Source organism: Mustela putorius, unplaced genomic scaffold, assembly GCF_011764305.1.
Source record: "Mustela putorius furo isolate JIRA1106 unplaced genomic scaffold, ASM1176430v1.1 tig00003962_pilon_pilon_pilon, whole genome shotgun sequence".
In the NCBI taxonomy this organism is placed as follows: domain Eukaryota; kingdom Metazoa; phylum Chordata; class Mammalia; order Carnivora; family Mustelidae; genus Mustela; species Mustela putorius.
In genome coordinates, this window is record NW_025422106.1 from 4,910,616 (window position 1) to 4,938,062 (window position 27,447).

General features: G+C 36.8%; 1 protein-coding gene across 9 annotated transcripts in view; it reads right to left on the reverse strand.

Moving 5' to 3' along the window:
• Positions 1-27,447, reverse strand: part of SPAG9 (sperm associated antigen 9) — a 138,371-nt gene that overhangs the window by 71,369 nt on the left and 39,555 nt on the right. For 4 of the 9 annotated variants that reach the window (XM_004764847.3, XM_004764844.3, XM_004764845.3 and 1 more), the window contains exons 3-5: positions 11,971-12,041; positions 6,007-6,101; positions 416-566 (exon numbers count right to left, since the gene is read on the reverse strand). In XM_004764847.3, coding sequence (XP_004764904.1) covers positions 416-566; positions 6,007-6,101; positions 11,971-12,041 — 317 coding nt within the window. Of the gene's footprint in view, positions 1-415; positions 567-5,131; positions 5,502-6,006; positions 6,102-11,970; positions 12,042-24,141; positions 24,161-27,447 lie in introns of those variants that run through there. The other 5 variants (XM_004764850.3, XM_004764851.3, XM_045070248.1 and 2 more) reach the window with 4 other exon arrangements.

Consider the following 27,447-nt stretch of genomic DNA (forward strand, 5'->3'; position numbering starts at 1 on the left):
GCTGCTTAACCAACTGAGCCACCCAGGCGTCCCCCAATGATTTTAAATTCTAAAAAACATTATTACATTCATTAATTATCCCACTTAAAACTTGTATGACCAAATAAATATCAAAATAGCCTAAATCAAATAGAAATGTTGGTAATTAGTGTCATTAGTATATTAATCAAGATATAAAAATGCTTGACTTTTGTTTTCCTATATAACTTGAAAAAGAATAGTAAAAACCCAACTCTTTGGGAAGAACTCATTTCCAATTTTAAAAAAAGGCAAAAGATAAATAAAAGGCATTAGTTTTCCATGGATAACATGTATACAAACTTTCATTTTTTTATGTTTTAGCTATCTAGTACTTCAATTTGGATACAAAAGTTTATACAATGTAAACTGAAGATTTTGGCAGAATGAAGCTTACCTTCAGACTAGTATGAGAACGAGGTTGACTTAATTCCTGAAATTTCCATTGCTCTGATCCAGGGGTCTCACCACCTTTCTGAGTGTCAGGTGTAAGCAATCCGTCTCCAGCAGGTAATGGGAAAATCCCTAATGATATAGGACGTTCTTTTCTATTGAAGAGGGGAGAAAAAAATTAAGCATTCATTCATTCCTTTTTAATTTCTGTTCATCATGACTATAAGTAATAAGCCTGGGATGTCACTGTTTTAGAATAATCACGCTTAAAAAATAACATCTGCCTATCTAGACAAGTACACTTACCAAAGAAAAAGGATACTCTCAGAAGTTCAAATTAGCCCCAAAAAATTAACTAGGAAAAGTAGTAAACTAATAGTTTAGGAAATCTTGCAAGTTACTGATGAATTCTTCCCTTAGGGAGCAGTCTCTGGTCTGGTTTCACAGGGACAAAAGCTACTAAATTTTCACTCATGCTTACATTAGCCCTAGGAAAACTGGCAACCTCCTCCTTTGAAAGTGAATCCCATCCTTGCTTCTACACTTCCCAAATCCTCAAACCAATACCTTGTTATTTGCCCAAGCCTCTTCGGGGTGCATCTTTTCTGCCTAACAGAAAATCGATGTATAATTTAAATCAGGACTACTGATTAAGCGGCAAAATAAACTCTAAGAGTTTTAATCCTTAACAGCAGGAAAGCTTTTCTACAGAACCAATACATGCCTTCCTTTCAATCACAGTTCATGTGAGAACACCACTGTTAGTTTTTCCAAACAAGGCAGCCCAAAAATTCTATAAAAGACTGTAGGGTTTCCAATGTTTTGTGGGAAATTTCAATGAGCAAAAAGAGTTACAATTTTAATACTAACAGAATTTCAACAAGAAACATATCCTTTGGTGATACCTAGATTACAAATAAAAAGGGCTTTTTAGAGGATGGCAACCAGGCTAGGAAGAGGTTGTCCTGGGTCATTAACCCAAAAAAGTAGAAACTGGCAAAAAAAAAAAAAAAGGACACTAAAGCTTTGGAACCTCCTGGAACACATACCTCTACTGGTAAGAATGTAAATTAGAACAGAAACACTGAGATTATAAATAAACGTGGGGGGAAAAAAAGTGGGAAAATATTCAGTTTTACTAAATAAGTCCTTTATTCTGAAAGCTCATTTTTGTAACAAGAAACTTAAGTCTCTTGAAATTGGCCTTCACTTAACACAAAGGATATGCTCTCCCATTCCTAATTACCTTAGTAATTAGTAAAATTGTCAGAACTCCTTCTTAAAGATTGGGTGAAGGGAAAGGATTGAGAGATTGCGCCTGGTTAAAGGTCTCCTTACACAAGGAAATAAAACAGGACTTTTCCCTATTGGCTAATTATTCATCATTTCTTTACACTTGGTACTTTACCTATTTGATTTAGGAAAATTTAAATGCAGGTAGGCTGCACAGTAAAAGGCTAGACTTTAAAAACAAATATAAGTTTGTGTCTATGAGCTTCCAGAACAACCAAATGACAAAAAGTAAAGTAACTACTCAGCTAATCTGTTTAGACCAATAATTCCTTAAGGCTGGCTCATCAATAAAGTTTTCCTAAGTTCATAGTGAAGAGACATTATTTATTATATCCTTATTGGATGATATAGGCCATATTGTACACATAAACATTTCCATATATCACAAAACCTGTTCTTTCCTGAAAATGATGGATGGACCTTTTTCTACATCTTTTCTGCTACTTTGATTTTAAATCTCTTTCTTTCATCAAATGATGATGACAATGACTAGAAAGCAAATTTTGTTTTAACATCCATACTTGACAAAATAAAAAGTTGTTGTCTGATTGTCCCTCAATTTGGGGCTGGGGAGCGGTATTTTGAGAACCAATAATGTAAGGATCTAAGAACTACTAAATGGCTTTTTATTTTTTAACATATCTGAATAACTTAAGCAAAAACGGTGTGAATTTAATGGAATAGTTTAATGGAAAGCTCTCTAACCCAAAAAGCAAAGAAAAGCAAGATAATATAGATTTCGTGCAAATTCATCACACTGCTAACAGAAATCAAAACACAGGCCAGTCATTAGAATTATCTTCCTATATGAATGACAGACAACACATTTGTTTTCACACATATCAAATAAAGAAGAAGTATAAAACTACTGGATTAAAGAGTCTGCTATGGAGCCAAGTTTTGCTTTTCCACTCCTGTTAACTAAGCGTACAATCCAAAATACCAGTAGAATTCACTCTCCTTTATACTGCTTGTGTTAATCATTTAGAAACTGCTCTAGAGGAAGGGCATTTTTCTGCAGAGACTATCAAGAAAGTCCTGATGCTCTGGGTCACACTGTTTCAAAGCTTGAAAACAATATTACTACATACTAGTTTTTTTCTCCTTATTTACTAATAAGAAATCATGAGTTGAAGGGAAAAAGGACATGTAATTATCCAAGTCAGTTAGAATCCTACTTAAAAAAAAAACCTGAAAGTTCAATGTTTATGTCCTAAATTATGTTGGTGCACATGTTTAGTACTGTACATATTTTAAGTGCTTCAGTGAAACTCATGGAAGAAACCAAAGAATGGGGATACATTTGGAAAAACATCAAGTAACAGGTTTAAACCCTGGGAGTTTCAACATGTTTCAATATGCTGCCACTGTTTAGAAACAAAGCCATCTTCAACTATCAGAATCCTTGTTATATTCTTTTAAAAACTTAGTCCCATATATTCATTTTTTAGTTGGTTATTTAAATGTAACCTGTGTATAAATAAATTCTCAATTATGTTTTGAAACAGGTTCTTGGCTCTATGCACATTTAAAACAAATAACCATTAATAAAATTTTAAAAAGATTGTTCAACATTCACCATGTAGCAAGCACAAAAGATGGTTTAATTATCTCATTTAATCTTCATATGGAAATAGGGATTATTTCCCCAGTTTTCAGAGTAGGAAAAGTGAAGTTCAGAGACATTAAGCACTAGTAATTCACAGAGATGGGGCTCAAAGTCAGACCGTTGCCCTCTAAGGCCCACGTACTTTCCTTGGAACCTACCTATTTCTTGACAATTTAATCTTAATATTGAAGACTTTGATATCTTTTTTCCACTACATCATCAGCAAATTTGTGTCGAGGAACTTTTTGAATTTAATCATAAGGTATTTTTGTCAGTAAAATAGCCAGAGTTCTGCTAAAAATGGGGTGCATATATAAATGACCACAAATTATTTACTTGTTTGGCTTACTAAATGTCTTGCAACAGATTAAATAAAAAATAATCATCTCACACTTGATTTTTAAAACTATCCAAAGGGTAAGAACATCAGGGGAGGAAACTTGGGTACAGAGATTTTAAGCGACTTGCCAAAGGTCCTACAGCTCCCATGTGGCAGAGTATTTCTAGCCTTGGGGCCCAGCTCCAAAGCCTCTTCCCCTCACCCTCAGCACGGCACTGCGTGGCACAGCACAGCACTGCCGTCTCCAACAGACCGAAACCTTACATAGCCCTTTCAAATTAGCCTTATTTTAATGTTACATATTCTTGAGTTAAGGTCTTTTTAATTTCCTAAAAGCCTAAATATACATATAAACTAATCTTTTGTGTATTAAATATACAAAAGTGGTAAGATTTCTTACAATTTTTATAAAATCAGGAAAGAAAATAAATGGCCAAGTATCTAATTTTAGATCACAGATGAAATCTGACTTCTGGGCCTTAAACTAATGTTAAACACCAACCGACCAATGAATAAAAAGAACACCTTGAGGGAACTTACTAGTTGAATTTCTCTTAATTTATCTAAATCCACAAGCTGAGGATTTTAAGTAAACATTTAAATAATAAAAGCTCAACACCATGAACCTTCCTTTAAAACCGGGGAACAAAGCGGAAATCTGAACAAATCAGATGGCTTTAGTTTAAGGAGTTGGAAAACAAAAGACACCCAACCCTGAAATTGAAGATGTAGAAGACGGTTCTTACAGGGTGAGCAGAGTGAGCAGCAGCAAAGCTCCAGAGATTAATGACTACCCCCACAAGCAGGCACGGATATTTGTCACCCAAGTCTACAAAGAAAGGGCAACGACTGACAAAACAATAGTTAATAGGCTTTGTAAAGCTTTCACAACTTTGATGTGTAAATAATGAGGGGGGAAATGCATTCCTGGCCCTAAAAGGTTTAAATCCTTTCACCTTAAAATAGATTTTTTTTTAGAAAGAAAATATTTAAATTGTCAGTTCCCGGGAGTTACTATCAAAAATTGCAAAAATGATGCCTAAATGTCCATCAAAGGATAACGGAACAAAATAAATACCTACGGCCTGTGTCTACCTGACTCTAAGTCTCAGCATAAAAGATACTGGCCCCCAAATGCTCAGATGCTAAACACAGAGGTTGTATAAACTTGGACCAATGTTTTACTCTTGCTCTCCCTTCACTCTCTGAACACTCTGCCTAAAACAAAACCACACTGACCTTGTACTAATGCATAAGTACAATATGAAAATCCTTTTCTTAAGTCGTAGTTTCCAAAGACAAAGCCGTATCCCTAGGTGATGGCCTGAAAATGACTACAAATAAGAAGAGAAAATCCTAGCTTCAGGCCATTTTCCATTGTTTCAATCTGCAACAGAAATGGTTACAAAGCAAACCTGTGAAGCTAAAAATGTGAGAAAGACCAACTAAACAGGGGCTTCTAAGAGAGACTAGAGTACCTGAGTATCCTTGGTAGGTTCTGCGTCAGAGCTGGCACACCGGTAGAAATAGAAAAGTGCACAAGCAGCAAAACAGAGAGAGACACTAAGATAGCAGAATTAATGACCACCGCCCCGCCAACAAAGCCAAACACAAACAGCAGCATGCATCCAGGACTCATGGCGCTGTGCTGGCATGGTGAAACACCCGAACCAGGAGGCCTACACAGGGGCCAAAGGGGTATCTTTGTAGTGAGGATCTGTCATTCAGCTGCTGCCACAAAAACAATGCCATCAGCAGCAGCTTTCCACTCCATCCTGCAGCAGCTCCGAAGCGATGACGTCATCCTGCTCTCCCCACCTCATAACCATAGAGCTGCTGCTCCTAGCATTTATGCAGCAATCCAGAGCGACAGCCCGCCTATTAACTATTTTCCTCTCCACTAAGAGTCCTGGCTTAGCTCATTGGCTACAGTGCTTGGGAGATCTACATAATTTATTCACACTCCTACATCAAACAGAAGTCTAACCCTTTCAAACATGCCTCTCGGTAATAAAAAGGACTTTAAACCAATTGTACAGGAGAAATGACAATTTTCAGCACCCCCACAAATCAGAAAAATTTAAACCTAGTATAATCTCCTTTGAGCATTACAAAACAATCAAAATACCTCGATACATTGCTTAGATGGCATGGCTCACGATTTACCTTTTCAATAGTGAAGGCTGTTTCTATTTTTCTATGCTATTCTCTCCTATAGCATTCCAACCATGCTTTTTGAGAGAGAGCTTTGTGAATCAGCCTAACTATTGTTCCAGGATTAAAGAACAGGGAGAAACAGAAACAAACAGATTATTTCGATTTTTCTCAAGGCAAAATGTTTGACAAAGCTTACCTAATTCTACTATGAGCTGTGGATTCTAGTTGTTCACTCCCTGAGAGCTGATGAAGTTTTGTTCTTTCTAAGTGTTCCATATAATTATGGATCATCTATTTTGAAGAAAGAAAAAATATGCAAATTTTAAGGCTAATATCTGAAATAAAAAAGTGTTTTAACAAGGGAAACATTTTTGTAGAAATTTCATACTTATCAGACTACCCACAGTTCCATGCAAAAGAATATTAATGATGAAAAAATTTTAAATGGCAAAGGAATATATGCAAATGCTTACATTTAAGGATGCTGGTGCCCAAAGAAGTAGCCAACATGTTGCTTAGCATAGCAAAAACTTTTTTCAACAATATGTGATGCTATTAAAAGATATAATTTTGACATAAATAACACACGTTAGGATATAGGCATTGGGAAGGAGGTGATAAAAGACCGCTGATAAAAATAAAAGGTCGTTAGGGAAATCCATTCACTAAAATGGGAAACAAAGAAATTAACATGAAACTTAAGAAGAAACCATACTCTGATGTGGTGATGCTTTCCCATTTTACAAAGGATTCACAGTAAATATCACTTTCAAATTAACTAAGTAATTTCATTTAACTTAATACTAAGATGTTTATTTCCTGTACCTACAGATTTTGTTAAAAGAATGCTAAAATATGGGGCACCTGGGTGGCTCAGTTAGTGTCTGCCTTTGGTTCAGGTCATGATCTAGGTCATGATTTAAGGGTCCTGGGATTGAGCCCCATGTCGGGCTCCCTGCTCAGCAGGAATCGGCTTCTCTTTCTCCTGCAGCCGGCATCCCCCCCAAACACACACCCTTCCTTTCTCTCTCAAATACATAGATATAAAGAATGAATGAATGCTAAGATATTTTCTCTTACATTTGATTGTTAATTTATTGGTATCATTACTTAATGTAATCATCTACTAGCAAATAAAATGAAAAATCAGAGCACTTTGATTTTATTTTTATTTATTTATTTAGCTTTTAAAGATTTTATTTTTATGTACGTGGAGTTCAAACTCACAACCCTGAGACAAAGAGTCCCATGCTCTACTGACTGAGCCAGCCAAGTGCCCCATTAGAGTACTGATTTTAAATCTTGGATAAGGAGCCATAAGATAGACAGGCTGAATATGGAAGTAAATGCTTCAAGAATATCAAGTATGTAAACTGTTATGAAATTCTATAATCCTATTTAGTTTTTGGTAATATACAGTTCAACTTTTACATTTACATGGCAATAAAACATGTAAAATTCAAAATTTCAATCATAAATTCAAAAGGCCTTTGCTAGATACTAACATGATAGGATAAGAAAAAATAAATGTTAAAGAGTAAGAAAAGGTATGTTAGCAATCTAAAAGAATGCAAATTTGAAAAGTAGACAAGAAAACGTTGATGACTTTTCTTGGGACTTTGAATTCTTAAAATTTGAATATTCCTTGAATGCTTAAAAAGGCATGGAACAGCTATGGAAGTTTCTAAACTTGAGCTGTGTGAACATGGATTTCAATTTCAATATAACTTGACATATGCACTGTAGCATATTAAAAGCATAACTATTGAAAGAAACAAGATTTTGAACAAACATAAAATTTTTAGTATATGTGCTGCCGAAGTGAGCACCAAACATAAAATTTTTAAAAAGCACATTTTTGTTGGCAAAATCTTACTTGGCATGTATGTAGAAAAATTAAATATGTCAATCTGAAAGTGTTTACTTCAAATAAACAGAAAGGTGAAGTGATGCATGAATTAAGACAAGTAAATCTGGGGCGCCTGGGTGGCTCAGTGGGTTAAAGCCTCTGCCTTTGGCTCCGGTCATGATCCCAGGGTCCTGGGATGGAGGCTCTCTGCTCAATGCAGAGCCTGCTTCCTCCCCTCTCTCTCTCTGCCTGCCTCTCAGCCTACTTGTGATCTCTGTCAAATAAATAAATAAAATCTTAAAAAAAAAGAGACAAATCTATCAAATCAAACATCATAAGAAAATCAATCAGGCTGTTTCCCAATTAGGATTGTCTAAATAAGAATTTTATCAGGCTAAGTAAAATTAATGTAGAATTACAGGGATATAGTATATGAAGGTATTTTTTTAAGTTTTAAATTTACATATCTTTTTTTTTAAGATTTTATTTATTTATTTGACAGACAGAGATCACAAGTAGGCAGAGAGGCAGGCAGAGAGAGACGGGGAAGCAGGCTCCCTGTGCAGGGCTCTATCCGAGGACCCTGAGATCATGACCTGAGCCGAAGGCAGAGGCTTAACCCACTGAGCCACCCACACACCCCTACATATCTTCTATTTTAAATTTATATTTTCTCAGGGCATCTGGGTGGCTCAGTGGGTTAAGCCTCTACCTTTGGCTCAGGTCATGATCTCAGGGTCCTGGGACTGAGCCCCGCATTGTCTCTGCTAAGCGGGGAGCCTGCTTCCCCCCCACCCGCTGCTCTGCTTACTTGTGATCTCTCTCTCTGTCAAATTAATAAATAAAATATTTTTTAAAATTTATATTTTCTTTTTATCCCCAATTTAAAGAATGTATCTGCAGAAATACAGTTTTGTCTTTGTGTCAGCAAGTCAGAAATAATGAACTGTTTTCTTCTTGAATCAAGAAGAACTTTTAAGGAAAAAAACAAAAATGAAACTAATGTAACAAAGTGATGGTTGGGCCAAAGAGATATAAGCTTATATTTTCAAAAGATTTTAGAAAACCCAAGTTGAATTTTTATATACTGGATAGTAATCATATGCAATTGATTTGCTCAGATGAAAGAATCCAAGTTTCCTTGAGCACTCATATGAAGAAAATAGAAACCTCCCCTACACTGCCTTGATAGTACTCTATTTATTCAATATAGAAAAATAAAAGTTATAAATGCAAAGGCATTTGTATAAATGCAAAGACAGAATCTACTCCTCCTAAACAGTCCACTCTACAGATTGATTCTTGTTTTAAATGATTCGGGTTTTTTGGGTGTTTGTTTTTTTTTAATTTATAAAATGTTGAAATCTAAACCTTCAAAAGACTGATTCCTTCTTCAAATGATATGTCCCATATATAATTACAAAATTCCATGTAATGAAGTTGGTTCCAACCCAATTAAACTAGCACTCTATAGTACAGAATAAGAAAATGACAGCTAACATTTATTGAGCATAAGTCACCCAATGCATTTAGAGCCAGTTTCATTTTATCCTCACAACAATATTAGAATTTTATGAACTCCAGCTTAAGATTAAAATAACTTGCCCAGCTAGTTAATGATCAACTGTGTTCTAAATGCCATTAGCTAGTTGGCTTTAGGGTCAGAACTCAAGTCCCTCTGACTCAGTCGTCAAAAAGTTAACAAAAAGTTAAGCATTCCCGGACCAGTGTTGTATTTGCCCTTTTAGTCAATTTTCTAGGCAGGCGATAAACTCATTGTTCTTTCTTCCTCACACCCACAAGAAAACCCCACACCCTAAAGCATTTCCTGACGTCCGAAATAAAAAATGCACTATATTCTGTAAATGCAACAAAAAAGTAGAAATTTAATAAATTGTACATAAAATTTTTTAACTTAAAAAAATTTTCATTACACAATATAGATCTGCTTTAAAAAAAAAAAAAAAGTGAATGGGAGGCCAGGATCAGCGGTGCCAGACAAAAGAAAGAAAGATGAGGGGCGCCTAGGTGGCTCAGTGGGTTATGCCTCTGCCTTCAGGTCAGGTCATGATCCCAGGGTCCTGGGATCGAGCCCCCGCATCGGCCTCTCTGCTCGGTGGGGAGCCTGCTTCCCCACACCCCTCTCTACCTGCCTCTCTGTCTACTTGTGATCTCTGTCAAATAAATAAATAAAATCTTAAAAAAAAGAGAGAGAGAGATGAGATAGTAAAAGAGGGCATGCTTTAGATAATCTACTATTGGGTCCACTAGCCCCATCCTTCCTCATCTCATAACTACAACTCTCCATTTTCTCAGGTATATATATTAATTCACACTTATTCAGGAGTGGCCTCAGCAACAAACACTTGGCAGATCCAGAAGGATCCCAAGCACACTGTCTGGAAAACCCCTACTCCCTCCGCATAGAAATATCACAGCAGAGGCTGACTGTCAGCTCAGCTAAAGTGGGGAAGTAAGGCAGTAAGTGAGGTTTTGGAGAAAAGTGGCCCTTTAATCGTGTTGGCCATGGATCTCTCTCTGCACAGCCCAAGAATCATTTATCTTATAGCTGCAAGGCCACTATTCTTTTTTTTTTTTTAATCACCACATAATAAAAGCATTTTATTTATTTATTTGACAGAGAGGTGAGAGAGAGAGAGAGCTAGCACGCCCGCAGGAGCAGGAACAGGGAGGGAGAAGGAGGCTCCCCTGCTGAGCAAGGATATGGGAATGACAATCCCAGGACCCTGGGATCATGACCTGAGCAGAAGGCAGACTCTTAACCTTAACCGAATGAGCCACCCAGATGCCCCTATTCTTAACGTTTTTGCAATGCCAGAAAGCAAAAAGGCACAGAAAAATTTCTAGTGCTTTTAATGCTCATTATGTTCCATAACCTGAAAGTATTACTGAAAATCAAGGCAACAGAATATGACAGACCTAGGTTCAAATCCAGCCACATACCAGCATGGAATTTGGAACAAATCACTACATATTCCCTTTCTAAACGTCAATCTCTAAAATGGGATGGAAACATAATAATAATAAAAATAATAATGAAATGGGGATGGATGATGGAGCTTAGTTTCTTAGATGATACCACGAGTTGGTCACTTAACTGACTGAGTCACCCAGGTGCCCCATCAATCATTTCTGAACAGTCTTAATATCTACTGACTGCCATCTAATCAAAATGTGGGTATTCTTCTCACACTGACAAGGCCACTGTTTAAGCTATTCCTGTCTTCCCAGGGCTCCATGGTTCCAAATCTCTGTAGCCAAACTTTTCCCTCCACCATTGAATATCAATTCTTCACAGGTGGCTACAAAAAGCTAAGACAGTAATAATCAAACCTCCTATGTCAGAAATTCCAACCCCTCCTCAAGAAAGTATTAATCGTATTACGCCAAAGCAAATCCTTGAAAGCAACAATATAGGTTTCTACCACAGGCAGGATAAGAGATCACAAATTAATGAAAGAAAAATGGAAGCTGAAGACTGGAACCATCTGTATCCTGGGAGATTTGGATAAGAAACGGGGGGGAAAAAAAGAGGAATTATTTTTTCATGTAACAAATAGTGCTTGAGTCTATGAAAATTCTATTTATTGAGGTTTGTGACCCCACCCTGACTGACCATGAAACGCAAAAACAACTTTCACAGTCAGGAGACTGCAACAAAGGCAGCAGATGAAAGGCTCACAGAGAATTATAAAAAGGTAAAAGATGTTTGGGCACATTTTCTAATTTGCTTTAAAGAGATTTTGTACTAGAGTTATTAACTTAAAAATACTGAAATTTCATACAGAAAACCTATTTTAGAGTCATTTTGATTTAATACACAATTTGTGTTTATACTATTTGTTACGAGCTTAAAGCAAATAAGCCCTTTATAGTAGATTATAAATACGGAAACTCTTTACCAACAATTTACCAATCCATCATTTCCCAACTGGTTAACAAAATAAATTAAATCAATTGTCATATTAGCATCATATATACTTTTTATTACACACACATTACTTTGTACTTAGCTGGCCAAAGAAACAACTATTGGAACTGCCTTAGTAATTACACTATTTTGTGGCACACTAATTCTCACCCATGAATAGTTAATTCCAGATTAAAAAAACAACAGAAGTCAACATTTGGTAACAAGGTAAATGCTACATGAAATTTGATGTTTTCTGCATATAATCCCCAGGAATTATATTAGCTGACTTTCAAAGAAAAATTAAGATATAAATATAACTTCTCAGCTCAATTCCTTTAGTTCAATATTAATATGGTAAGAACAACCCAGAAACCCACCTCAGTGTGTCTCTGATGTAATGCGTTATATTCCTTCTTCAATTCTGCTTCTCTTTCTTCAAGTCTGCTAACTGAAATTAAGATACATATATTTAATCAGAACAAAATATAAAAAATTTACTTTAAAAAATTCCATCCTTAAAACCTGGAACAGGTTATCCTTATTTCTTAGCAACTTTACGACTCAGTACTTCTCAAATTAGAGACCTCATTTCACCTTCCTTAATAAAGAATTCTGGGTGGGGGGGGATAAACTGGGTTTAAAAAAATCCCCTAAACACTAGATTGCTTCTCCTAATATGCATATGTTTATCAGGTCATCCCCCTTAAATAGGATTTCAGTGTGATACTCAAAAATATTTCAGAGGGGCGCCTGGGTGGCTCAGTGGGCTAAGCCGCTGCCTTCGGCTCAGGTCATGATCTCAGGGTCCTGGGATCGAGTCCCGCATCGGGCTCTCTGCTCAGCAGGGAGCCTGCTTCCCTATCTCTCTCTCTCTGGCTGCCTCTCCGTCTACTTGTAATTTCTCTCTGTCAAATTAATAAATAAAAGCTTTTAAAAAAAAAATATTTCAGAAATCCCCTCATGTAAGTTTTAGGCTGGGGTGAGGACCCAAATCATTCATTTCTAACACTGATATTCAAGCTCTTTTTGACTACTGGGCAGTATGTGAAAACATCCTTGTTCACAAGTACTTCTGCTTCAGGCTTCATTCCAGGGACTCATCTTCTTTTATTTAGCTCCCTCTGCTGATGGAGTTTGTGAGTGGCACTGATTTGGGGGTAGTGATCAGAGTACAACTATGTAATACACTTTTTTAAGTTTTAGATCCTGAGATACAGAATGTTAGGACAGGATTTCATAGGAAATAAAACTATCAAAGAGGGATGACTCTGAGAGAAGGTGGGGTCCAAGCAGGACCACAAAGAAATTAAATTACAGTACTCAAGACATATGTGAAGAGCATACGGGCACTGCTACCACCGAGAAGGGAACACAAAACTACGGTGGTGGTGGTGGTGGTGGTGAGGAGAGGGGAGACTGGCCAGTCTGGAGGAGCTCGTGCCACCTAAGGAGTAGTGAGAAACAATCTGCTGGAAAGAAATGAGGCTGGTGCTACAGGAGGTGTCAAGATATTCATTTAAGTTTGTTTAAAAGACTTAGATTAGTTGGAAATGTTCTGCTGGTCTAAGGGTCTGGTAGCTGCAAGCATGCAAGACTGCTAGTTAGCCGAAGCCTGTGGCCCTGGAAGATGGCTGTAGAAGTAACCACCATGAACAGAAGGCCGTAGAAGGAACTATGAACTAGCAACAGGACACACGTGAATGTTTCCCTATACCTAATGTTAACACACCAAACACCACACAATGCAGATCTTGCGCTGCCCAGTAAAGTCATCCTTGATTTGATGAAATTCGATGTTTACTTTCTACCTGGTTGAGTATCTTGAAAATATGTCATTAATTAGAAAAACTGCAGCTCTGTGGCTGAAAGCAGGAATACACAAACTTGTAATGTAGATGTATCGTGACACAATGGGTATTAAAACTGTAATAATTTTTAGGGCTGCTTCTGTGGTTTTTATTTAAATACAGGAAATCCAAGCAAAATATGGATATTTAGCTACAATTTCAAAACAAAAGTTTTCTACTACTTCTTGTCAATTAAGTTGATCTAAAACCTTAACCCTGAGACTACTGGGTAAACCTTACCTATTTGTAATTGTTCATCTGTGTATATCAAGATTTTCTTGGTATTATGCAACCAAAACAAAAAAATGGAGGTTGAGTCTAAAGTAAAATTGCAACTATCATTCATGAACCTCAATTTCAAATCTGTGCTCAACAAGAGTCTCGTTATTCTTATCAGCTACCTTGACATCAATTCGTAAAATAAATTTATATCACCATCACCACCACTACTGATAGCAGCTAAAATTTTATAGTGCTTACTATATACCACGTACTGTGCTACATGCTATATATAAACTTATCTGACCCTGACATTAACCTTATGATGAAAGTATCATTACTACATTCATTTTGGAGTTGAGGAAACTGAAGCAAATAGAAGTTAAGTAACTTGCCCAAAGTCAGTTGTGACAAAATCGAATTTCTAATGGAGAAGTCTGGGCCCAGAATCTGTTTTTGTTTTCTAAGATGCCATTTATTTATTTGTAAGAGAGAGAGAGCATGTAGATTTATAAGCAGGGGGAGCGGCAGGCAGAGGAAGAAGCAGGCTACTCGCTAAGCAAGGAGCCCTCTGTGGAACTTGGTCCCAGGACACTGGGACCAAGACCTGAGCCAAAGGCAGATGCTTAAGTGTCTGAGCCACCCAGGCATCCTGCCCAGAATCTGTTTTTCATTACTATGCTATGCTGCCTTTCAAGAAATACTCCTTTTAATCTGTTCATATATTGCAGTCTACTTTAAAACTTCACTTGGCGGCGGGGGGTGGGGGGGTGGAGGGAGATGTATAGACAGTTTTCCTTTTTGCTTCAAACAAAAGCTCTCCGTTTTTCTGGAAAGAACCTAGTCATAGATATTGACTCAAAGGTAACAAACTGCCAAGAAAAATACATATCTAACTTTATTAATCATCAGTGAAATACATATTAAAACCAAAATGCAACAGTCATTGCAAACCCATCAGAACAGCTACAATGAGAAGCACAACATACCAAGTTTTAATAGCATACACAGCAACTTGGACTCTCATATGCTACTTGTGGGAGTAAAAAATGGATGCATCAATTTGAAAACTGGTGGGCAAGATTTAATAAAGTTGCATATTTACCAACTCTATGACAAAACTAGGAAATACATATACATGTCCACTAAAAGGCCTTTAAAACAATCCTCAAAGCACCACTATCTATAATCAATCAAACCTGGAAACACCCCACATGTCCATCAACAGCAGAATGGATAAATACTCCTGTACTGGAACACTAGAAAAAGAACAAATTATTGCTACACATGAATCTCACACACAGATTGAGGGAAAGAAGCAGAAGCAAAAGAATACAAAGTTCAAAAGACAGAACTAATCTAAAACTAAAAAGTATCAGAAGTGAGGGTAGTAGTTACCTTTGGGAAGGAGTTAGTGACCTGATTAATTTGCGGTGTGTGCAGCCCCACCCAACCCCAGTCCAAACACACTGAGCACCAACTCACGTAGGCACTTTCTTTGGCTTGAAAACTCATTCTTTATGTTCTCCAACAACTTCTGAGTTCAACATTTAGCAGAAGATCTAAACAGACTTTAGAACCATTACAAAAAAATTGTGCCAATTCACCATTAAAATGCATAGGCAGATGAACAAAAATGTTACCAGGTTGAAGAATTATAAAAAGAAAAAAAGAAAAAAGATGGGCAATATGAGAGGATAAATTGGAATTACTCTTTTGAAGGTTGGTAGTTTGTTGGTGACATCTAATAAAATAAGCAATGTGTATATCCTTTGACCCAGTATTACTACTTTTTAGATTTATTTATGAGAGAGCAGAGCAAGCAAGAGAGCTTGAGGGGGGTGTGGGGGATATGCACGTGGGCACAGAGAGAGGGAGGAGCAGGCTCCCTGCTCAGGCACCATCCTCAGCAGGGAGCCTGACCTAGGGGTAGCTCCCAGAACCCTGGGATTATGACCTGAGCTGAAGGTAGATGCTTAACGCACTGGGCCAACCAGACGCAGCCCCTCCCCAACAATATTACTATTCTTTTTTTTTTTTTTTAAGATTTTATTTATTTATTTTTGAGAGAGAGAGAGAGAATGAGCTCAAGTATAAGTACAAGCACAATCACGGGAAGAGGGAGAGGGAGAGGCAGATTCCCAGTGGAGCACGGACCCCAATGTGGGACTTGATCCCAGGACCCTGGCATCATGAACTGAGCCAAAGGCAGATGCTTAAATGGTTGACCCACACAGGCATCCCCAGTATTACTATTCTTACTTACGCCGTGGAAACACATCAAAGCCTGAAGATGTGAAAATGGATGTTGTATGCAATACATTTTATAATAACACCCAAATTGGAATCATCCCTAAATTTGTCGTTAGGTGGTTGGTGAAGTGAATTATGATAGTTATGTGATGGACCACAATGCAGTGACTTCGCTACTTCCAAGTTCTCTAGGCCTCAGTTTCCTGATTTATAAGTGAGGAATAATGACAGTATATTAGAACTTATTAGGAATAGCATCTGGCACACATGTGTTTTTCAAATACAACAAAGGTACTGCTAAAAGGAATGCAGTATGTATGTACTGAGATAGGATGGTGCCTAAAACTAAATGCAAGGATACTGAATATATCTTTTTTTTTTAAAAAAAAAGATTCTATTTATTTATTTATTTCTGAGAGAGAGAGAGAACGCACAAGCAGGCAAAGTGGCAGGCAGAGGTGGAGAGAGAAGCAGGTTCCCTGCCAAGCAAAGAGCCTGATGTGGGACTTGATCCCAGGACCCTGGGATCACGACCTGAGCCAAAGGCAGCGGCTTAACCGACTGAGTCACCCAGGCATCCCCTGAATATATATTTCTATATATGACAATAAAAAATAAAAGTCATAAAGGTGGAGTCCTAATCCAACAGGACTGTTGTCCTTTTTTTTTTAAAGAAATTTTAAGATTTTATTTATTTATTTGACAGAGAGAGATCACAAGTAGGCAGAGAGGCAGGCAGAGAGGTGGAAGCAGGCTCCCTGCTGAGCAGAGAGCCTGATATGGGGCTCGATCCCAGCACCCTGGGATCATGACCTGAGCCGAAGGTAGAGACTTTAACCCACTGAGCCACCCAGGTGCCCCAGGACTAGTGTCCTTATAAAAGCTTTTTCTCCCCACATATGCACAGAGAAAAGACCATATGAGGAGGGAGAGAGAGAGAGAGAGAGAGAGAGAAGGCAGCTATCTGCAAGCCAAGGAGATCTTGGACTTCCAGCCTTCACAAGAGTGTGAAAATATTTCTATGATATTTTGTCATGGGAACCCTAGCAGAGTAATACCGGAAACCAAGGATCATTATTTATCACCTTGGGGAAAAAGCTTAAAGTTTTGTTTATCAAGTGACTTGGACAGAATTGGGCTTGTAGCTAGGAGGACCTCACTGATTTTATGGCAATTTGCTTATCAGTGTTGGTTTATATGGCTTTGCTGCTATATACTACTTAACAGCAAGACTGTGGGAAAGGAGATATAAGACCCTAATGTGTATCACAATTACCAGCGATTTCCTATATTTACCTAAATGAACATGACTTCTGTTCAAACTGGCTTAGCTTCATCTATAAAATTCCTTAAAAGTTCTATTAATTATTTTGGTCCTCTTAAGCATCCAGGATTACCCCTAGCTATAATTCCTTAAGCCTCCACCCACAGCTTTCTAAACCCATTAGAGTTTCTGCTTAATTTATTTCCATTTGACTTTTTTTTTTTTTTTTTTTTTTTTTGTCTCAAAAATAACATCTGAGGGTGGCAGTCAGTTAAGCATCTGCCTTTGGCTCACATCATGATCCCTGGGTCCTGGGATCCAGTCCCACATCGGGTTCCTTGCTCAGTGGGAGCCTGCTTCTCCCTCTGCCTGCCGCTCCCCTTGCCTGTGAGCTCTCTGATAAATAAATTTACTAATTTCATAGAAACGATCTGTATTTCTGTTTTTCTTAGCATACATCACACAAAAAAGGTCATTTAGAACATGCAAACTATATATGGTTACAAATGACCTGCCCCTTACCCTGTTTGTTATTTTTATTAATCAACTTTATTTTTTAATAGCAGTTTTAGGTTCACAGCAAAATTGAACAAAAAGTACATTGTGCTAATATACCCTTTCCTCCCCACACACCCACAACCTCCTCCACTATCTATATCCTGCAGAAGAGTGGTACATTCGTTACAATCAATGAGCCCACACTGACATCAGTACCACCCAAAGTCTAAAGAGTACATTAGGATTCACTCTTGGTATTAAATATTCTATAAATCAAATATATAATGACACACATCCACCATTATAGTTTTTTCATACAGAACAGTTTTACTGCCTTAAAAATCCTGAGCTCCACCTATTCATCCCTTTTCCTTAACCTTGGCAAACAGTAATATTTTCACTGTCTCCTTAGTTTTGCCTTTTCCAGAATCCCCATGAGCTAGAATCATGTGGTATGTAGCCTTTACACATTGGCTTCCACTTTGTAATATGCATTTGGGGTTCCTCTATGTCTTTTCATGGCTTCATAGCTCATTTCTTTTTAGCAGCGAATAATATCACATCATATACATATGCTACAGCTTATTCCTATCTATTATTTTCCTAAGAGCAATGGTCTTAAATTATAAGCCTAAATGCTCAACATCTCTTCTAAGCACAAGTTAATTTTCTTTTTTTTTTTTTAAAGATTTTATTTATTTATTTGACGGAGAGAGATCACAAGTAGGTAGAGAGGCAGGCAGAGAGAGAGAGGAGGAGGAAACAGGCTCCCTGCTGAGCAGAGAGCCCGATGCGGGACTCGATCCCAGGACCCTGAGATCATGACCTGAGCCGAAGGCAGCGGCTTAACCCACTGAGCCACCCAGGCGCCCGCACAAGTTAATTTTCTTAATCCATATAAAGTGTTACTGTAAGAGAGTTCCAATGAGTTCCGCTGCATATTATAGACTTGTATTCTGAGAGATGACTTCCATCTTCCCACTATGCTTTCTTCTCTTTCTAAAAAAATTTATTTGAGAAATTAAATTAAAATTAAATTAAATTTATTATTTGAGAAAGTGCAAGCATAAGTGGAGGGGAATATGGAGAGGGAGAAGCAGACTCCCCACTGAATAGGGAGCCTAACACGGGCCTTGATCTTAGGATGCTGGGATCATGACCTGAGCCAAAGGCAGCTGCTTAACCAACTCAGCCACCTGGGCACCACTTTCCACTATATTTTCAATGCAAAATAAATGACAAGTAAATCCGCCTTAACTTTTTATATAAATACATTTTTTACCTGTTACACTATTTAACACTACCAGTTTTATTTCTTCAGCAAAAGATCCAATCTAAAAGTAGAACACATTCATCTCAAAATATAAACTGACAACACTAATGGTCTGCAATTTATTGCAGCCTATATTTTTTGTTAGTCTGGTGCATCATTACTGTATTCTAATTTTATTTCTCATCTATAACTATGCTTTTCAAGACCCCAATAAAACCTCCAACCACTTAAGAATAAATGACAGTCTTTAAAATTTCACAAATACATCAACAACCCTAACAATACTGGAAAATGTTCTGAGGTGGTATCATTCACAAAAACACAAAACTAAAATCCAATGGTCTTCTACCTATTTAAGACCAAAATCTCTACAGTTACACCATTTCCCATCCTGTATGCCTCTAATGTAAATATACCCCTTTTTTGTATTTATTTAAATAATTTTTACACTCAACATGGGGCTCAAACTCACAATCCTAAGATCCAAGAGTCACATGCACTTCCCACTGGGCTAGCCAAGGTGCCCCAAATATTCCCTTTTAGTGCCAATTACTTTAAGTCTGATTTTAAAGGCTGGAAATTCAGAAAGAAATACCAATATAGAAAAAAACCCTGAAAATCTGAAAACCAATAAACAACTAGTAATATAACTTTGATAAAGCATTTCCCAGAACACAATGTTATTTTATAAAAGCAAGACATAATAGTTTTTTTTTCCACATTGCTTTCATTATTTTATACCACTAAAGAAGATAATTCTTAAAATTACCTTATGGTATGATAAAATTCACTAACCTGAGAATGTATCTCATGAATGTAAAAAATAAAATTTGGAAGAAGAAATATTTTCTACCTTACTAAGGGCTACATGTGTATACTATTTGATGAAGTCCAGGGGTATTCCTAGAATAGTACAGTTCATTTACTCATAAAATCTGGGTGGTAAAAAAACTCTCTCCAAAATTTATAAGGTAAATTTTTTCCTCATGTCCATCGCTAATTTTCCAAGATAAAATTTGTAGCACATAAACACTGGCATCTTGTTAGCAAAACCTAACCACTGAATCAGAAATTGACTTCCTGGGACGCCCAGGTGGCTCAGTGGGTTAAGCGTCTGCCTTTGGCTCAGGTCATGATCCCAGGGTCCTGGAATCGAGTCCCACATCAGGCTCTTTGCTCAGCAGAGAGCCTGTTTCTCCCTCTGCTCTCTCTCTCTGACAAATAAATAAAAGAAATTGACTTCCTTTTAAAAAGGAAATTCTAACACCTTTATATTAATAACCTTCTTAAAATATTTTCTATTTTTTCGTTCACATGATCTTAGGGACTATTTTCAATAATCAATATTGGGTGTTACATCATAATTTATCAGTCATAGATACCAAAACATTCTATTCACCTCAAATTTTATTTTGTTTTTTTAATTATTTAAGTTCTTTCTATACACAACATGAGGCTCGAACTCAGGACCCTGAGATCAAGAGCTGCATGCTCTTCCAACTGAGGCAGCCAGCTGCCCCTATCCACCTCAAATTTTTAAAGTAAACACAGGGGCACCTGGGTGGCTCAGTGGGTTGGGCCTCTGCCTTCAGCTCGGGTCATGATCTCAGGGTCCTGGGATTGAGCCCCACATCAGGCTCTCTGCTCAGTGGGGAGCCTGCTTCCCCTCTCTCTCTGCTTACTTGTGATCTCTCTCTGTCAAATAAATAAACAAAATCTTTTAAAAAATAAAATAAAATAAAGTAAACAAAGACAAATGATCTCATGGTTAAAATGTTTACATAAATTAGATTTAAACCTGTAGAAATGATCATCAGTTCCTCTACCCTATTATCCATTTCCATCTTCCTCTCCCCACTAGTGTAAGAATAAATTATAGCGGGGCACCTGGGAGGCTCAGTGGGTTAAAACCTCTGCCTTTGTCTCAGGTCATGATCCCAGGGTCCTGGGATCGAGCCCCACATCGGGCTTTCTGCTCAGCAGGGAGCCTGCTTCCTTCTCTCCTTCTCTGCCTACTTGTGATCTCTGTCAAATAAATAAAATAAGATCTTAAAAAAAAAAAAAAGAATAAATTATAGCCTATTGACCTTGGTCTATTTACTTGAAGCCCTTAAATTATTTATTTCTGTATCCTATTAAAATTAAATAGAAAACTTGTTATTTTTGTATTGTTATATCCAAATATAACACTGATAAATCAAAACAAGAATATATAACCTATTACTAGTAGATAACCACAGCATTATAAAGATGGTTCAAACATTTAAGTAATTCACTCCCCACTTATAAACTGGGAATTAAACAAGCCAGGATGCCAATGAGAAATCCAAGGGATATCTTCCCAAAGGGGTTTTTCATTATACTTAACTCTGCATAGGCTTTCGGATAACTGACTTAAAGTTCGTTTTGTTTTTGTGTTTTTTTTTTTCCTGGTTCTCAAACTAGCAACATATAGGCAATTAAAAAAGGCGGGGCAAAGAGGGATACATAAAATGTAGAATGTCCATATAATGGAATATTATTCAGCATTAAAAAGGAATGAAGCACTGCGGATCCACACTACAACATGGAAGAACCTTATGCTAAGTGAAAGAAGTCAGTTACAAAAGACCACATACTAGATGATTCCATTTATATGAAATGTCCAGAAGAGACAAATATGTAGAAACAGAAAACAGATCAGTGATTGCCAGGGGTTGGGGGAAGCCAGGAATGAGGAGTGACTGTTAACAGATATGGGTTCCTATTTGGAATGGTGAAAGTGATCTGGAATTAATTAAGACCACTGTGATAGTTGTACAACCTTGTGAATATACTAAAACCCACTGATTTGTATACTCTAAAAATGGTAGATTTTATAGTATGTGAATTATATTTATTTTTTTAAGTTGGTTCTATGCTTCAACACATGACCCTAAGATTAAGAGTCACAGGCTCTACCAGCTGAGCCAGCTAGATATAATAGGAGTTATATTTTTTTGTTAAAGAGAGAGATGTCATTCATAACCTATCCCTAACACAAGCAACAGAAAATTACATTTTGGGGTGCCTGGGTGGCTCAGTCGTTGGGCATCTTGTCTTGGGCTCAGGGTGCTGGGATTGAGCCCCGCATGGAACTTCCTGCTCAGGGGGAAGCCTACTTCTCCCTCTCCCACTCCTTCTGCCTGTGTTCCCTCTCACTGTGTCTCTCTCTGTCAAATAAATAAGTAAAACCTTAAAAAATATATACATTTTAATAGTAACCTATCTTTTAAAGGAAAAGACATCAAATGATAAGAGAACAAAAGAAAATCTCAACACTTAGTAAATGTCTGTTGAATAAATGAATATGCAGTGAAGAGTTTTAAAGTGCTAACAGCCAGAGTAACCTTGAAGTTATTTAAAAATGAGCCTGGGTGGCTCCGTGGGTTAAACCTCTGCCTTCCGCTCAGGTCATGATCTCAGGGTCCTGGGATCGAGCCCCACATAGAGCTCTCTGTTCAGCGGGAAGCCTGCTTCTCCCTCTCCCACTCCCCTGCCTGTGTTCCCTTTCTCGCTGTCTTTCTCTGTCAGATAAATAAAACCTTCTTTAAAAAATTAGATTATATAAAAGCACAATTTATAAATGCTTTATTTTCACTAAAACTTGCCATTTTTTTCTTCCTCAGATAATTCACAAGTAGGAAGAACAGGTAGATGATTGCTAAGCTTTAGGTACATTCACTCCCTTTGCTCAACATTTGAGCAAAATCATGCGCCATCTACTAGAGCTCCTAAGCTGAAGAAAAGACTAGATAATAACCAAAGCAATTTCCTCTTTTTCTTAGACACACTGCTAGATGGCATCCCGCAGCCTCTAGAGTTAGTTTCTGATCGAGTTATGGCCGCTGAAGTAAAAGTAAAAGCTGTGTGCACCACTCCTAAGGTCTGGCCCAATAAAAGCCTTCCACACACAACTGTCCACCCCCTTTCTCCTCCCCTCTGCCTTAATGGACAAGAGTATGAAGAACGTGGAGCCAGAAGTCAGAAAGAGCCTGCATCTCTGAAGGAGCTACCCACCTACTGGAAACATCCATTTTAATTTTCACATCAAGAAATAACACATAACATTTGAGTCATTATATATATAATTTGTGGCATGGTTGCTACAGCAACTACAGTTACTTTAACTCAGACATTAGCTTATAAACATGTATTATATCCTCTTAAAAGGCATTCTGAATCATCAAAGGCATGTTACCCCGTGGTGATTTTAAACAGTCTATGAATTTGTTATTCTTGGTGATTTTCTGAATACTTTTCTGACAATGATTCCCTCCAATATAAAGCTTCCAGCAAGTACCTTGATAGAAACTATCCATGATTGTATTTCATGTTTTCTTTACCTCTACTGTGATTCAAAATATCAGTACCTATCTTTTTAGGTATATAAGTTAAGCACCAAGATCATGTAACACAAATTCAAAACCTCTCACTTTTCTGAAAATACTTCAAATACTTAACACAACACAGTCAATGGAGTCCCACTTTCTCAAGGCCTAACTCACATGAAATAAAATAGTGTTTAATAGAGAAGTACTTTTAAATCCTGGGAAGAGCCATCTCTTCAAAGTCCTGGATGCCACTAAGTAATCAATAAAGGGAAAAGAAAAGGGAAGTGGAAAAAGCAGGAAAGAAAGGCCCAACTGGGCAAGGATGGCAGACATCCACGAAAGCCTCAAGCACCACGAAGTTAACCTATGCTTATTATTGTTGCATTATACGAAAGGGGTAGTAAAAGATTATTTCTTGTTTAAAAGTTCCTATGTGAAACCAAATGTAAAAATTATCTCATGAAAAATCCTAAAACTTTATCATTTTATTCATCAAACTAGCCATAACCTGAGATTAACTGGAAATAAACAAGATTTTGCTCATCCTTCCCTATCCCAAAACAACAAATAAACAAATCTGCCATTCTTTAAAAAAAAACTGCTAATATTCTGAAGAAAAAAAAAAAAATCAAACAAACCAGGGCATCTAAAAAGAAAAGGGGGGAGCAGGCAAGAAAAAAGAAGAATCAAAAGACTAATCCAACGTTTTCCCCTTTTAATAGCTAACAGAGATCATTCTGCCTCATTTTAAATGCTCTTTCTGTCCATCTTTCCAAAGAGCAAGAAGACATGATTAAGGCAGGAAGAGCCACCTGCTCGGCCTGCTCAAAATCAGAGCTTACCTCCTTAGATTGATGGCCTGTGCCAAGTTTGGAACACCTTCCATCTCTGTTGTCTTCTGCCCCATCAGACTGCTGATAGGCCTATGGGGGGAAGAAAGAGAAACACACCTGCTAGAATGCCGTGTCCAACTCATTATTTGCCTTCTCAAAAGGAATCATCAGTTCTTACTACTCATGGAAGGCAGATAATCCAATGGTTATCTGGCCTCAGAGGAGTGGCACTGGTGTTTCAGAAGCCTCTTTCAGAAGTCTCAACAGGTAAGCAGGAATCAAACACTGACTTAAGAGCAAACAAATCTCAGACAACCACATCAAAACAATAATAAGAGCCTCTCCACTGCCAACTAAGTTCTGCGCCATGTCTCTAAAGTTCCAAAGATTCTCGATAGACGTTATTAATCAAAGACACAATGCACAATGCTAAAGCATTCTCACAAATTGATGATCATATCCTGAAAACAGACTAGAATAACTCCTAGGAATCTCTGTGGTAGAGATCTGACCTAGTCTCTGTCTTGAAGATGTTATCTAAGCCATCCACATCAAAAAGTTGACCACTCTCCTACCTAAAGTCTCCATGCAGGTAAAGTCCATGCTTTCCCCCAGCACACATCCCTATGTACACCTTCATGGTCAAGAAATACTTCCTCATGATCAACCAAAATCAAGAAGTAACATTTTCTCTAATATTATCTTCCAAAGTTACAGAAATACAACTTGGTATCTTCTTTACCTATCCCTTTGTATGTTTGAAGTAATCAAATCATTCATTTTTATTCTGTTCCCTAAGCTGAATCACCATATCCCTTCACCCTTACTAATAAAATTAATTTTCTATGAAATTTTAGCTTTATATTAATTATAAACTACAACCTTAAGGTTCTCAATAGACAACACTAGACTACAGAAAGGAAAGAGTCCAAATACAGATAATGAGACATACAATAGATCTAAAGACCACATAGGGTATTATTTAATGAAGCAAAGCAATAAAATGTGTTTGCATAAATTATCTTGTGCTTAAGTTTTGGTTTTCCCTCTAAAAATAAGTTCCAAAAAAAGAAACCCTTATATAAAGTTTATTAAATATACAAATGTTCTTAATATGGCAAAGAAGTCAAGTTGAATGGACTAAAAAAGTAACTTTTTTAAAGTAACTTTCTATATAATGAATTTCACTTTGTAGGGTTTTTTTTGTTTGTTTGTTTATTAAGTAAGCTCTATGTTCAAGATGTGGCTTGGACTCACTTTGACCTTGAGATCAAAGGTTGCATATTCTACCAACTGAGCCAGCAAGGTGCCCCTCAATTTTGTAATTTTTTTAAAGTCAAGGAGAGGGGCGCCTGGGTGGCTCAGTGGGTTAAGCCGCTGCCTTCAGCTCGGGTCATGGTCTCAGGGTCCTGGGATCGAGTCCCGCATCGGGCCCCCTGCTCAGCTTCCCTCTCTCTCCGCCTGCCTCTCCATCTACTTGTTATTTCTGTCAAATAAATAAATAAAATCTTTAAAAAAAAATAAAAATAAAAAAAATAAAGTCAAGGAGATATATGAAACTCCTAAAGTTGCCTTATTAAAAATATACTTCCGACTACAATATAAATAATCAGTTTTCTACTTTAATCACTCTAAATATAATGCAGAAGGAACCGCCTATTGACAAGAAAACATTAAAATGCAAAAAGTGGCCTACTGCAATATTATTTAACTTTTTAGAGTATTAATATGTATTGCAATCACAGAGCATGGTAAAGGGGCTGACAAAGCTTTCTATTGACCTGAAGGTATTTTTTTAAAGTGATCTGAAAAACAGTGACAAAAATATTTAGGGCCAACTATTAACTCTGTCTGGTATTACTCTACACCTGGTACCTTAAAAATGGCTTACTTTTCTTCTTTGTTGTGAAAATTCTCAATTGATCAACCACATCATTGACACACAGACCTTGGTTATAAATAATTCCCCAAATGGAAGTCTGCTCTAATCCCTTTATTCTTTTAAAATTAAAAAATACTATCTTCCTATGCTTTCCACCTAGCAATATGTTAATTCTTATGACCAAGAAATCAGAAGTGTTTTCCTTCCAATAATAATATATGTTTCGAGGTAAAGAATTCAAGGTATTTTATTAAACTAAGATCTTTATAGCAAATTTTAAAAGCAAATGAATGAAAGAGCAAAAGGTCAGAATAAATCTCTACTACAATGTCATCAACTGTCAAAATAATTTTCCCATTTAATTTAAAAAAGAGATTTTCATTCAAAGGTAGGAAGGCCAGATTCAGAGAAGAGCCCTTAAGTAGCTTAAAATCACTGACATCACCTCCACAATCAAGGGAAAAGTCACCTTATAAATTCAAAGAGCTTGAGGGAAACAGTTTTCCTAAGAATCAAATAATAAATGGTTCTACATTAGCTCCATGTGCTGATATGTTGCAAATAATGACCCAAATACATGTTATGAAAAACAAAATGAAATACACTACTAAACCATACTTCTCCAATTCTGTTCACATTAAAAATGACCAAACACTATTATAAACCAGAACCACTAAAATACTCATCTTTTTTGCCCTACTTCCTTAAATATATTCTCAGAAAATTATCAAAATACAGAGACATCTATAGGTTTAAAAAAATATTCACTTCAATATGATTCACTACACTGGAAAAAACGTTCAACTAACCAATGAAACTTTTTTCTTTTTTTAATTTATGTATATTTATTTTTACCTGATTCATTCCTTCATTCTACAAAAGATCTGAGATAAGCTTATTAGAACATAATAATTCACTGTATGTGTATAAAATATAGATCAAAAAGAAAACAATTTAAATATGCCAACCAGATAAAAATATATGTTTATAAAAAATTAAAAATAAAAAAATATATATGCCAACCAGGTAAGGTCCAAACCAGTCCTTACGGCTGCATTTCCAAATTAGTTCTGAGTTTCAAGTAGCCAAGGTAAAAAAAACAAAGTGGCCATTAAGTAATTCTCACTAGAATAAAGGAGAAAACACACCCCGAAGAAAACAAGAATTGATAATAGATGGCATTAGCTTCTGGATGATGGGTATAGGAAGACATTTAAAATATTTAAAGATTATACAAGAGAAACAAATAGTGTTAAGGGGAAGATACAAAATTATATGTACACTCTAACTGCAGTGATATAAAAACACAGTATATACGGAAAAGAAGACCAGAAGGACATACACACCCTTCTCCCCCACAGTGCTGATTTGTTTGACTGCCATGATCACATTATATTTTTCTGTACTACAAACATATTCTCCTCTACCAAGCT